This window comes from Capricornis sumatraensis, unplaced genomic scaffold (assembly GCF_032405125.1).
Source record: "Capricornis sumatraensis isolate serow.1 unplaced genomic scaffold, serow.2 scaffold1, whole genome shotgun sequence".
In the NCBI taxonomy this organism is placed as follows: Eukaryota; Metazoa; Chordata; class Mammalia; order Artiodactyla; family Bovidae; genus Capricornis; species Capricornis sumatraensis.
The window spans coordinates 696,574-711,133 of record NW_027184612.1 but is presented as its reverse complement, the minus strand read 5'-3'; the positions used below and the strand labels follow the sequence as shown (position 1 = coordinate 711,133).

Below are 14,560 nucleotides of genomic sequence, written 5' to 3'. Positions count from 1 at the left end.
TTGAACCCAGACCACAACAGTGAAAGCGCCAAGTCCTATCCATAGGACTACCAGGGAATTTCCAGGAATATATCACTTCGTGATTTTTAAAGACATATGCCTTTTCATAGTACAATTTTTTTTAAGTGGTAAAAACAACATGTTATTAACAAACCCAAATACCTTTAGTTTCTCTGTAATAAGAGGTGAAAAGCATATAAACTTAAACATGTGTTTGGCAATTAATATTTCACTATTTTATTTGGAAATGAACTAGATATCACTGAATATCATTTAAAGTTAATGTTACAAAATGATTTTGAAAACTATTTTTAAGCAGACACATTTTATTAATGATACCTGCAAAATTCATTTATGAACATTTCTACCACTTATATCTATTTAATTCATGTGTACTTAACAATTATGCTTGAGTCGCCATGAAAATTTAATGATATTAAAAATTAACCATCATTTTATGTTATTTTTCTTGTTGACAAACTAGGCAAGTAGCAAAACTTACAGAAGTAAAGAATCTAATAATTTAAAGATGACTTTTTTCTCTACCATATTGACATACATTAAGGAAATAATTTCTATTGTAAATTTAGTTCTTGAGTAGAATTTATAATTTTATAATTTCAAGCATAAAGTAGAGACAACATAAACTTATTTGACTAGTCTTAGTTTAAATAAGTGCTTGTATTGTCTTTAAGCCAGTTAAATAGAGGTCTTTCACAAGTTTTTACAAATACTATCCAGAGGAATAAAAATATCACACATACATAACATACATACATAGATATACATGGATATATAGATAGAGACTGATGCAAACTGTGATCTCATAGCTTTCATTTAAAAATTTTAGCCACATATCCAGTACAGTAGTACAAAAACTTTCTAGCTTATAGAAGACCTAAATGGGATTTTTGGCAGATAGAACAAGTTAAATTTACCCACTCAGGTGGCTAAAGCCTTTTGCCAATATTTGTGGAAAAGACTATTAGGAATTTTACTTGTCTTGAATGAATAATCTTGTGGAGGCTATGGACAAAATTTGGGGCAAGGGAGCTTATGAAAATATCAAACGGTTTGTTTTCTTAAAAAACTATCTCTCATATTTGTTTGTTTCCGGTCCTGTAATTGCTTCAGCAATATGTGAACCATCAACTTCCAGATGTTCAAGCTGGTTTTAGAAAAGGCAGAGGAACCAGAGATCAAATTGCCAACATCTGCTGGATCATGGAAAAAGCAAGAGAGTTCCAGAAAAACATCTATTTGTTCTTTATTGACTATGCCAAAGCCTTTGACTGTGTGGATCACAATAAACTGTGGAGAATTCTTCAAGAGATGGGCATACCAGACCACCTAACCTGCCTCTTGAGAAACCTGAATGCAGGTCAGGAAGCAACAGTTAGAACTGGACAGGGAACAACAGACTGGTTCTAAATAGGAAAAAGAAGTACATCAAGGCTGTATATTGTCACCCTGCTTATTTAACTTATATGCAGAGCACATCATGAGAAACACTGGGCTGGAGGAAGCACAAGCTGGAATCAAGATTGCCAGGAGAAATATCAATAACATCAGATATGCAGAAGAAACCACCCTTATGGCAGAAAGTGAAGAACTAAAGAGTCTCTTGATGAAAGTGAAAGAGGAGAGTGAAAAAGTTTTCTTAAAGCTCAACATTCAGAAAACGAAGATCATGGCATCTGGTCCCATCGCTTCATGGCAAATAGACAGGGAAACAGTGGAAACCGTGGCTGATTTTATTTTTCTGGGCTCCAAAATCACTGCAGATGGTGACTGCAGCCATGAAATTAAAAGATGCTTACTCCTTGGAAAGAAAGTTATGACCAACCTAGACAGCATATTCAAAAGCAGAGACATTACTTTGCCAACAAAGATCTGTCTAGTCAAGGCTATGGTTTTTCAGTGGTCATGTATGGATGTGATTGTTGGACTGTGAAGAAGGCTGAGTGCTGAAGAATTGATGCTTTTGAACTGTGGTGCTGGAGAAGACTCTTGAGAGTCCCTTGGACTGCAAGGAGATCCAAGCAGTCCATCCTAAAGGAGGTCAGTCCTGAGTGTTCATTGGAAAGACTGATGTTGAGGCTGAAACTCCAATACTTTGGCCACCTGATGCGAAGAGCTGACTCATTTGAAAAGACCCTGATGCTGGGAGGGATTGGGGGCAGGAGGAGAAGGGGACGACAGAGGATGAGATGGTTGGATGGCATCACCAACTCAATGGACATGGGTTTGGGTGGACTCTGAGAGTTGGTGATGGACAGGGAGGCCTGGAGTGCTGTGGTTCATGGGGTCACAGAGTCAGACACAACTGAGTGACTGAATTGAACTGAATTGCTTTAGCAACAAGGATCTCTTTGGGTGCTTACATTTCAAAGATACAGTAAGATCAATATTTCCAAGGGTCAGAGAAGGGACTGTGGGTCTTATATGAGATGGAACTCAAGGGTATATTTGCCCTTATCAGAAACCTAAGATCATTATTATTACATTTTCCCTTTGTTTAACAGGAGGATAGGAGAACTCAACAATTTTGACATTTTTTTGGTAGTGCAGGCCCAAAATATGGGATGTCTGGACCTGGTGGGGTTGGCTTTACAAAGTAAAGGACAATAAATCAAACCTTCATGTGCCTTTTCTGGACCTTTGTCAAAGCTATTTCCTGGCTATCAATATTTCTGTAAGTTTTATACCTGCTTGAGTGCCAGCTGTAGCTCTTGACAGTCCTCTGATGTTCCCCTCCTAACCTTGTTGAGAAAGTTAAGGAAGTGTTTTGTTTTTCTTTCACACAGTCGCTCAGTCATGTCTGACTTTGCAATCCTGTGGACTGTAACCCACGAGGCTCCTCTTGTGTCCATGGGATTTTCCAGGCATAAATACTGGAGTGAGTAGCCATTTCCTTCTCTAAGGGATCTTCCTGACCCAGGGTCCCCCTCATTGGCAGGCAGATTTTTTACCATTGAGCCATCAGGAAAACCCTGTACCTTCTGTATCTATTTCTATCTTTTCTCTCTTTCTTTCCTTTTTTTTTTTTTTTTTCTCAATTTGATCTTCCCATTGGTACCTGTAGGACACTTGTTTAAGATGAGAGCTATCTTAAAAGTCCTTTTAGGTGTAAAAGTTCAAGTCTTCAATAGATCTATTCCAACTGTGAGTCTGAGCCAGTGAGCCTTTTTCATGGCTTAAAACCAATATTAGGGCTTACAAGAGCTTAAAACCAATATTAGAGCTTATACTATTAGGACGCAAGAGCTGTCCCTTAAGAAACGTAGGCCTCTCAAGATGCAGAGCCACTCCAGAGAAAGCCTAAGAAACAAAGACCTTCCTTGTCTCAGGTGACAAAGAAAGCTCTATGTCCTGCAAAGTGGGACACCTTACATAACTGACCTCCTAACCTATGCTACCAGAAAGGTGATACTGAGAGGAGAATTTTTCCTTCACAAACCAGGCAGCAAAGGTAGAGGCCCTAAAGGCCTCTTATGACCTGAGACACTTCATTAAGACAAATTTCCCTGACAGCCAGCATGGTTGGACAAAGAGAATATTGCCTGTCCCTTCATGTCTTCGGCTGCTAGCTGGCTGGCTGGCTAACTGCTGATGCAAGCCTGACAACCTGCACCCCGCCAACCCCACAAAGGGAGTATTCTCACTGGTGACAAAGCCAAGTTCTCAGAAGAGAAAACAAAACAAATGGAGATTCTCATCTTATGGTTTTTCATCCTTATGACAGACGACAAAGGAAAACGTAACTCTTCCTGCGAGGCTAAGAGTCAGTAACCATAGGGGCTGATTAACAAAAACAGATTCACGAGAATCACAATTCAAGGTCTGTTTTCACAAATGTTTTTCTTCTGCCACTGTGAATTTGGAAAGGAAGGGAAAAGGAGAAAGTTTTATCCTCCTCTCTTGTCTGTGCACTACAGAGAAAGAGCTGGGAGACTGACATGGTAAGAATCTGTACCTTCTGCTGGTCTGCTGTCTGTTATCGCATATTTCAATTGCAGTCGCCAGGGAGAATGGAGTGTTCTAGCCTTTCACGGTCCCATCCTCCTCACCAGAAACTGTACAGGGGGAAATGTTTGTTTCCTTTCACTATTTTAGGTTTTTGGCTGGGACTCTGTAACAAAAAGACAGCTTAACAAGAGAAAAGGAAATGAGTATATTAACATGTACATCTCATATATACTTATGAGAAATGAAAGTGGTGAGTAACTCAAAGAGGTGTCTAGGACTTGGACTTACAGATCATCTTAACCAAAGAACAATATATTTTTAGGGGAACTACAAGACAGAGGCAAAGAGTACTGGGCTTCCAAGGGCAGCAAATAGTGGTACAATAAATACATCAGAAACTAATGGAAAATAATAGCTAGTCAGTATAGGTTGTTTTCCAGAGTTCTCTAGTCCTGACTTGGGCCTAATATGTGTCTAGGGATGTTGATGATTAATTCTTGCACAAATTTATGTGCTGCTTTCAGGAAAATAGGGGGAGAACAGAGAACTTTTCTTGGATCTTCTTCTTCTGCATTGCCTTCAGCTCAAAATTTTTCTTGTGTCAAAGGGGAAGATTCTTGGGGTGGCATATTCTGTTTCTTTTGGGTTTTTTTTGCTGTAAAATTCCCTTGCTTTACAATGACTCTTTATGCTCTAACATGAAAACGTGAAGTAAGGCTTTGTCAGAAAGGAATTCAGTTCAGTTCAATTCAGTTGCTCAGTCATGTCCGACTCTTCGCGACACCATGAATCGCACTCCAGGGCTCCTTGTCCATCACCAACTCCCAGAGTTCACTCAAACTCATGTCCATCGAGTCAGTGATGCCATCCAGCCATCTCATCCTCTGTCGTCCCCTTCTCCTCCTGCTCCCAATCCCTCCCAGCATCAGAGTCTTTTCCAATGAGTCAACTCTTCTCATGAGGTGGCCAAAGTACTGGAGTTTCAGCTTTAGCATCATTCCTTCCAAAGAACACCCAGGGCTGATCTCCTTTAGAGTGAACTGGTTGGATCTCCTTGCAGTCCAAGGGACTCTCAAAAGTCTTCTCCAACACCACAGTTCAAAAGCATCAATTCTTCAGTGCTCAGCTTTCTTCACAGTCCAACTCTCACATCCATACATGACCACTGGAAAAACCATAGCCTTGACTAGCTGGACTTTTGTTGGCAAAGTAATGTCTCTGCTTTTGAATATGCTATGTTGGTTGGTCATAACTTTTCTTCCAAGGAGTAAGCGTCTTTTAATTTCATGGCTGCAGTCACCATCTGCAGTGATTTTGGAGCCCCAAAAATAAATTCTGACACTGTTTCCACTGTTTCCCCATCCATTTGCCATGAAGTGATGGGACTGGATGCCATGATCTTCATTTTCTGAATGTTGAACTTTAAGCCAACTTTTTCACTCTCCTCTTTTACTTACATCAAGAGGCTTTTTCGTTCCTCTTCACTTTCTGCCATAAGGGTGGTGTTATCTGCATATCTGAGGTTATTGATATTTCTCCCGGCAATCTTGATTCCAGCTTGTGCTTCCTCCAGCCCAGCGTTTCTCATGATGTGCTCTGCATATAAGTTAAATAAGCAGGGTGACAATATACAGCCTTGACGTACTCCTTTTCCTATTTGGAGCCAGTCTGTTGTTCCCTGTCCAGTTCTAACTGTTGCTTCCTGACCTGCACACAGGTTTCTCAAGAGGCAGGTTAGGTGGTCTGGTATGCCCATCTCTTGAAGAATTCTCCACAGTTTGTTGTGATCCACACAGTCAAAGGCTTTGGCATAGTCAATAAAGCAGAACTAGATGTTTCTCTGGAACTCTCTTGCTTTTTCCATGATCCAGTGGATGTTGGCAATTTGATCTCTGGTTCCTCTGCCTTTTCTAAAACCAGCTTGAACATCTGGAAGTTCACAGTTCATGGAGTTAAGAATGTTATTTGCACGAGGCTTACTTCTAATAGCGAAACATTGATTTATAAATTAAGAATTTACAAGAGTAACCAAGAAGTTAGGAATGGAATTTGGCCGAACAACATAGTGTTGTACTATATACCTATCTGAACAACAGGCAATGTTCTTTTGTGGAAAGTGTATATAAAATAATCTTAAAGGAAAAAGATGAAGGCAACATACAGAAGGCACATAAAGCAACTTAATGAAGAAAAATGTAATGAAAGATTGGAATTCATTTTCAGTTGAGTCAAATGTTCATTCAGGGTTTTTTTATACTTGCTCAAATTCATAATAAAATAGGAAAAAGTTCCGCTTTTGGCAATAGTGCTAATCCCAATTAGTCCTGAGCAATGTCTTTAAGTAATGTCATTTCACTATTTTCTTGCAGATTAATTCTTAGGACGTCAGAATGTCCCTCTTCAAACATAAGAAAGAAAAATTTAAAGTTAGTGAACCAATCAACATTTCCTGTTTTCCACGTCTCAGAGGGTGGAGCTCCCAAACCAGTCGCATAAGAAGGAAGTGAAAAGATGTTAAAAAGCAGGGCCAGCTCCCCTGGTCAGCCTGGAGGTCTGGCTTCTCCGTCAACATGAAGGCTCTCCTTATTCTGGGGCTTCTCCTCCTTTCGGTCGCTGTCCAAGGCAAGGTCTTTGAGAGATGTGAGCTTGCCAGAACTCTGAAAAGATTTGGAATGGATGGCTTTAGGGGAATCAGCCTGGCAAACTGTAAGTTAACTCTTTTTCATCCTTTCAAATAGTTAGCTAGGTGTAGAACAGATACTAATAGAGGATGAACCAAAAGAAAGGGTCTTTGAGTGAATGTTTTTTTCTTTCTTGGAGGGTTTACACACTTCAGTTCAGTTCAGTTCAGTCGCTCAGTCGTGTCCGACTCTGCGACCTCATGAACCACAGCACACCAGGCCTCCCTGTCCATCACCAACTTCCGGAGTCCACCCAAACCCATGTCCACTGAGTTGGTGATGCCATCCAAGCATCTCATCCTCTGTCGTCCCCTTCTCCTCCTGCCTTCAATCTTTCCCAGCATCAGGGTCTTTTCCAATGAGCCAACTCTTCACATCAGGTGGCCAAAAGATTGGAGTTTCAGCTTCAAAGAACACCCAGGACTGATCTCCTTTAGGATGGACTGGTTGGATCTCCTTGCACTCCAAGGGACTCTCAAGAGTCTTCTCCAACACCACAGTTCAAAAGCTTATACACTTACAATGGTTAAAAGTATCCACTTGTTCTTTTAGAATCAGATGTACCAGGTGAAGGAATGAGGCATGGTGGGTCAAATTCTACATCATTCTAAGCATGCAAGGTTCCCATGTACTCCTCTAGTGCTACTAAATTTGACAACTGGCGCATGTAGACTGACTATAAGATACATTTTAGCACCTGGAACATGTCTGTCAAGCCCTTGTTGTTTGACTCTAGCCATTTCTAATTTGGATCTTGGGTTCTGAATAAGGCAGTATTTTTCTCATTTTTAATCCCCCTAACATGATGTTGCACTTTTAACATCAAGGTTTTTTAAAAATTCCATTGAACTCTTAAAACAGGGACAGAACTATCTCCCCTCAATCAATATCTATATAAGGATCCCTGAAATGCAGCATGAAATGACATTTTATTATTCTGACTCTAGTTCATTAATTATTTTTCATTTTCTTCCACAGAATTTAAGATGTGCCATAAGGAAAATTTCCTTTGTATTTTAGTCCATATTTGTCAATGTCATCACTGTAGTTTTCGTACTGAATTCAGACATTTCTCCTCCATAAATATTTTTGAATGAGTTAGCCAATTGCTAGATGGATGGATGGATGACCCAGCCTTTCCTATTCTATGATTCTTGCCTGCATTATAATTTGATACCCAAATTCGCCTTCGGTATCATAAATTTTCTTTCTCCCAGAAAATCCTTATTTTTTTCTGATAAAAAGCATTTTTCCATTAACATATGCATCTGCTGCTAATGACCAAACCCACTCAACAACTCTGTTGATTTTTCTGTTCTAGGCTTAATCCTACCTGGGTGTTAGTAGTAAGGAAAGTGTAATAGCAATGGAAGATATTTTTAAAAATATGTTATCTTTTTCATTTGTATTACCAAATCATTTGCTAATAAAAGAATTTTCTGAAGGGACCTTTAACACCAAAGTGTTAAAACACTTTACAAGTAAAATGCATCTTTATACTTGTAAAGTAAGTCGTTAGTAAAATAGAACTAGTTAAGTAGAACTGATTATGCTATGAACTGTAAGTCACATGATTCACTCTTTATTACTCAAAATATGTTTTTTTCAGGGATGTGTTTGGCCAGATGGGAAAGCAGTTATAACACACAAGCTACAAACTACAATAGTGGAGACAGAAGCACTGATTATGGGATATTTCAAATCAATAGCCACTGGTGGTGTAATGATGGCAAAACCCCAGGAGCAGTTAATACCTGTCATATACCCTGCAGCGGTAAGACAAGATAATGTGGAGTGATGGCACAGGACTCACCTGGTTATACCTATTGAGTTATCCAAAAAGTTCGTTCAGGTTTTTCCATAAACATCTTATGGGAAAATTGGAACAATCCTATAGGTCAAGATTCAATAGAAATAAAAAAATCTTGAAGGGTTCATCAGGGACCTATAAAAACTCCATTTTAATATCTAGAAACTCTATTCTCCTCCTCCTAATTTCTTAAGTTTCTAATCATAAAAGTTTGCTGTTTGCTAACATACAGGAGTTGCTGGAATGACCTATCACTTTATCATAACTGGACATATTGATACTTTGGAAAACAATGCCATTCCTTCTACTTTCCTTGTTTGGGGAGGATTAGCGATAATTTTGTTGGGTGGTCTGTTTTTAAAAATCTACCCTCCTTTATTGGAAAACAAAAGAATTACTAGTTAATCAAAGTGGAGGAATATACGTGGTATTTTTAAAAAATTGTTTTTACTTTTTACGATAAAATATTTTAAATATATGGACAATTAGAAACATTACTATAATAAGCATCAATATGCTTATCACGTACTTTAACAGTTGTTAACATTTTGGCATATTTACTTATGTGTATATATATATATATATATATATATATATATATATATATATATATATAATGTATATAAACTTCTTTTTGCTGAGTGATTTTAAGGTGAATTAGAAACATTATGACATTTCATTTATAAATTCTTTAGAACGAATCTCCAAAACACACAGCTCCTATATAAAAATTGTCATTCTAACAAGTTAATTTCTAAATTTGCTTAATTGAGGTGAAACAAGTATTCTATTGATTTCCTTTTAAAATAGAGAAAGCATGTGGAATCTTTAAAAAAAATTTTTTTTAATTTATTTATTTTTTAATTGAAGGATAATTGCTTTACAGAATTTTGTTCTTTTTTGTCAAACCTCAGTGTGAATCAGCCATTGGTACACATATATCCCCTACATTTTTTTTTGAACCTCCCAAAGCATGTAGAATCTTTAGTGCCTGAAATATTGGAGAAATATAGCAAAATTGATACTGCTAAATTTTTAAATATTACAAATCCTAATAGTGAAGATGAGTCTAAGAATATACTTTTGTATCCAGTTAATTTATTTAAAAAATTTTGTATTATGGAATAACCTGTTGTCATTGAATAAAAATTCTTACTACCCAGACATGTATGACCATAGAGAAATTTTGGTATCCACATGTTCTTTTGGAATACACAACAATCCCGGACATGAATGTAAAGCTATATTATACACATTTGTACCCACATAACAAAAGTGAAATTGTACTATAGTCACTGCTTTACAATTTTGTCTTTATTACACAAAATTATTTTTGTCAACAAATACCAATCCTTATTGTTTTTTAAAAATGAATAGATTTTCACAATATAAATGCTCTATAATGTATCAACCTAACTCTTACTGTTAAACATTTAGGCTAGTTCCATTTATGCCCTCTATTAATTGCTATGAAACAGTTTGTATACATGTCTTTCAGTACATCTCTTATTATTTCTTTAGAATCAATTTCCAGCGTTGAATTGCTGAGCAAAAACCTGCTAGACCAGTTTCTGCTTGTTTGTCTTTTTTTTTTTTTTCCAATAGTTCCTAGTAAAAAGAAAACCTTCTATCATGCTAATTAATAATTCCAGAGCTTCCAATGACTTTGGTAAATGAGAAACAGATGCCAAATGGGATGGAATGAAGAGTTTCCCCCAACATCAACAGATAAACAGACCCTTAAAAATTATTTTAGTTGTTCTTTCCTCAGCCTAACAGAATAAAGCTGACTGAGCCTAAACTTAACATTTCTATGAATGTTATTTTCACTTCTCACCACCTCTTTTTCAGCTTTGCTGCAAGATGACATCACTCAAGCTGTAGCATGTGCCAAGAGGGTTGTCAGTGATCCACAAGGCATTAGAGCATGGTATGTGGTTTTTTTTTCCCCTTTCAGTTTATTGAGATGTAATTGACATAAAGCACTATGTAAGTTCAAGGTGTATAGCATAATGATTTGACTTACATCAGGAAACAGTATCACAATAAATTTAGTGAACATCCATTATCTCACATGGATACAAAATTAAAGAAATAAAAAAAATTTTGTGTGTGGTGAAAATTCTTAGGATTTACTCTCTTTTTAACACTTTTCATATATAAAATATAGCAGTGTTAATTATATTTATCATGCTTTATATTTGTTTTTTCTCTTTAGTCACTAAGTCCTGTCTGACTTTTGTGATCAATAAACTGTTACCTGCCAGGTTCCTCTGTCCATGGGATTATTCCAGGCAAGAATACTGAGGCAGGTTGCCCTTCCCTCCTCCAGGAGATCTTCCTAACCCAGGGACTGAATTTGTATCTCCTGCATTGCAGGCAAATTCTTTACTGCTGAGCCACCAGGGAAGCCCCATGCTGCACATTATATCCCTAGTATTTATTTATCTTATAACTGGAAGTTTGTAGTACCTTTGACTGCCTTCATCCAATTCCCCTTCCCTCACTCTACCTAACCACAAATTTGACCTCTTTTTCTAGGACTTTATTGCTTTGTTTGTTTGTGTTTGAAATATAATGGATGTACAACACTATGTTAGTTCCCATTACAGAGTATGGTATGTGTTAAGTATTAAAGGAGAGAGCTGTTTTATCCTATTGTTATGAAAGAGGTGAGAGAATATTTCCAAAGAGCAAAGTATGGTACTGAGAACTGAAAATTGCAGCTTTGGATTCATGCTAAATGGTGTATAACATAGAAACAATCTACTTTAACGGATTCAAAATCTTATTCTTTTACTCCTCAATTTATTTTTGGGAATTTCTAGAGGTTTTAAGATTCTCCACCTTATACTAATTCCTTGTCATATCTTGACATTATTTTTGTCATTAAGTAAATATGGAATGCACTTTGCATTTGTGCTGTGAACTACACAGGACTCAACATTTGTACTCAGATGTTCTGTGCCCCAGCGAAGGTTTGGGGGAGATGTGAAGTCCTTGGTATACATATCTCCAGGTAATAAATAGCAATACTTGGATCTGTCTGTAGCTTTTATTTCATGTATTGATAAACTATGTTGTTTTCCCAAAGGACTTGAAATATAGGTAATACAGTGAAGCTATGTTTCAACCTTATTACCATTTGTTTCATCTTTCTCTACAGGGTGGCATGGAGAAGTCATTGTCAAAACCAAGATCTCACCAGTTACATTCAGGGTTGTGGAGTGTAACGCTGGAGTTTTTACTTCAACCCATTTTGTCTCTTTTTCATATTCAGGAAGTAATAGTTGAGGGAAAGGTCATACTTTCAAACAAATAATGTTTTTTTTACAGAAGAAGGATCATGTGGTCTTTCTTTTAAGATACTTAATGTTTACTTCATGTATTTATTATTTGATATTAGGCCCACAGTGTATTTCAGTTTAATAGACCTAATGCTGGTGAATATTTGTCTAAAATCTTAATTATCAAATATATATCCAGAGCATTCAGTTCTTAAAGAAATAGCACAGACTTCATCTTGAATCATACAAGTACTCCCCAATATTCAACAAAAATATAGCAAAATAATATCTTTAAGCAAACTGATCTTAGGCAAGATCCCACCTGTGTAGTAGGCACGTAACACCGTCATCTGTTCAGTCATCTCCAAAAACAGTGAAAGATAATCACTCTTTGTTGGGCAATATAAAATGTTAAATGGAGCAGAATGCCAAATGACTAAGAATGAAGAAAGCCTGAATTAAGAATTTTGTTTTCATAAGGTGTGACCTTTGTTTTAAATGTTGTCTTAAAAATGTTGCATTTACACAGCTTTAAAAATAAGCTCAGAATTTATGTCAATCACTTTTAGCCCTTTTAAAGAACTCAATTGTGCATCTTGCTGTCATGAAGGATATAAAGATGGATTAGATGAGCTGTTGTTTTTTCTTAATGTTATAAGCTTAGTTTCATGCATTATCACAAATTCAGAGGCAGAAGAGTTTGTAAGTATTGAAATCATTGCTAGTTAATCACAGGTGTGAAATCATGAATGCTATAAAAAGTACATTTTCAGTAAAAGCTTTGCAATTTATACTTCGTCTTTCTTTGTTAAGTCATTTAGCGTCTCTGAAAAAATACATACATATATATTTGAGAAAAAGATTATCTGACACTTAGTATTTCCTACATCCTCACCTGTACCGAAACAGCTAGATTTTTTTCTGTGTGTATATTCTCTTTAATCATAGAATGCACATTGACATTAAGTAACATTTTTTCCTCAATGGATTTAATCATAAAGAGATAGGGTATATATCATCTTAAAAAGAAAGTTCTTACAAAATCCAAAAATAGGTAAATATTGCTGAAAAAAAATACATAAGCATGCTGACAGATCTCTATTTTTAAATTTTTTTAGCGGTGCTACTAGGTTTGTGGGATCTTAGTGCTCTGACCAGGGATTGAACCTGCATCCTCCACAGTGAAAGCTTGGAGCCCTAACCACTGGACCTCCAGGGAATTTCCCGCACACTAAATTCATAAACACAAATCTCAAATGGGCCCTCTAATCAGCCTGGTCATCTTAGTCACTTCTCTGAAATCCTGTGTTGGTGTCCCAATTCCTCAAAATGACTGTTACTATTTACTTCTTCTCTCATTTCAAAGTCCTGGCGCACACGCCAACCACTGGCCTTCCACACTCTGCCCGTGGTAGACCACCCAGCCTCACATTACACTGACAGAACAGAAGCAACTCATATAAAACCCTCCCCTCTTGGCCACCATAACAGAGCTCATGTCTTTCCGTGGGCTCACCCTCCCTTCCTTCCCCGTTATCACTGGGATGAAGGGCCTTGCTCCTGCCGATGGCAGTGTCTCCACATGCAGTCTTCATCACAGCCCTCTCCCTACTCCAGTTTAGGCTGAGGGTTTCCCGATCCTGAGTTTCTCCCTCTGCTGGATCATCCCCTTTACTGTAAGAACTGCCCTGGTAACCTTTCATCTTGCAAATAGCCCTCCAGGTACAACATCATTTTAGACTCCCTTGTACCGCAACTGAGGCTTCCCTGGTGGCTCAGACGGTAAAGCGCCTGCTGGCAATGCAGGAGACCTGGGTTTGATCCCTGGGTTGGGAAGATCCCCTGGAGAAATGACAACCCACTCCAGTACTCTTGCTTGGGAAATTCTGTGGACTGAGGAGCCTGGTAGGCTACGGTCCATGGAGTCGCAAAGAGTCGGACACGACTGAGCGACTTCACTTCACTTTACCGCAACTATCTTCCTGGTGGCTCAAGAACCCTGAAGCTTCTCCTCAGCAACTGTGGTGGTGGTGGTGGTTTAGTCGCTGAATCGTGTCCGACTCTTGCGGCCCCATGGACTGTAGCCTGCCAGGCTCCTCTATCTATGGGATTCTCCAGGCAAGAATACTGGAGTGGGTTGCCATTTCCTCCTCCAGGGGATCTTCCCAACCCAGGGATCGAACCCAGGTCTCCCACATTGCAGGCAGACGCTTTAACCTCTGCACCACCAGGGAAGCGAGCATTATCTTATAAAGGAGGAAATAAAGGCCTAGCTTGGTTAAATAACTTGCCCAAGGTCACATAGACAGTAAGTGGTAACCATTAACTTGAACCTGGGTCTTCTTGAATTTATTGCCTGAGCTTGTAGCACTTTGAATGGAAACACATGATATGCTTTCTTTGTGATAAATGCTTGTGAAACTGAGGGTATTAATTACATTTTAGAATGACCAACAACAATATATGAACCTTCTTTTACACATTTAATTATTACCATTGTTAGCACACAAAAATCTCCTACTTCTGTCCTGTTCTACTAAATCTAAAATAAAATTTCTTTTATCAGTAGTATGACTTTGCTGCAGCAGTGAGAATTCACAAACATTTATTCATCAAGAATTATTAAGGACTTTCAATAATACCTAGGTTTGAGGCATGAGAAATGTGATTATGAAAAATTGCTAATGTTTTCAGAACTTGTAAAATATCAGATAAAGTCTAAGATTTTAGCATTATACAAAGTACTGGTTAATTATTAGTGGTTTGGAAAGACCAATATAAAAGTTTCTGATCTTACTGCGCTGAGATTCACA

The 14,560-nt window shown here is 37.7% G+C and overlaps 1 protein-coding gene across 3 annotated transcripts in view; it reads left to right on the top strand.

Moving 5' to 3' along the window:
- Positions 1–12,498, top strand: part of LOC138072301 (lysozyme C, kidney isozyme-like) — a 55,452-nt gene extending 42,954 nt beyond the window's left edge. For all 3 annotated transcript variants that reach the window (XM_068963407.1, XM_068963406.1, XM_068963408.1), the window contains 4 exons: positions 6,339–6,675; positions 8,260–8,424; positions 10,312–10,390; positions 11,627–12,498. In XM_068963407.1, coding sequence (XP_068819508.1) covers positions 6,540–6,675; positions 8,260–8,424; positions 10,312–10,390; positions 11,627–11,693 — 447 coding nt within the window. In that variant the 5' untranslated portion in view covers positions 6,339–6,539 and the 3' untranslated portion in view covers positions 11,694–12,498. The remainder of the gene's footprint in view (positions 1–6,338; positions 6,676–8,259; positions 8,425–10,311; positions 10,391–11,626) is intronic.
- The last annotated feature ends 2,062 nt before the right edge of the window (positions 12,499–14,560 follow it).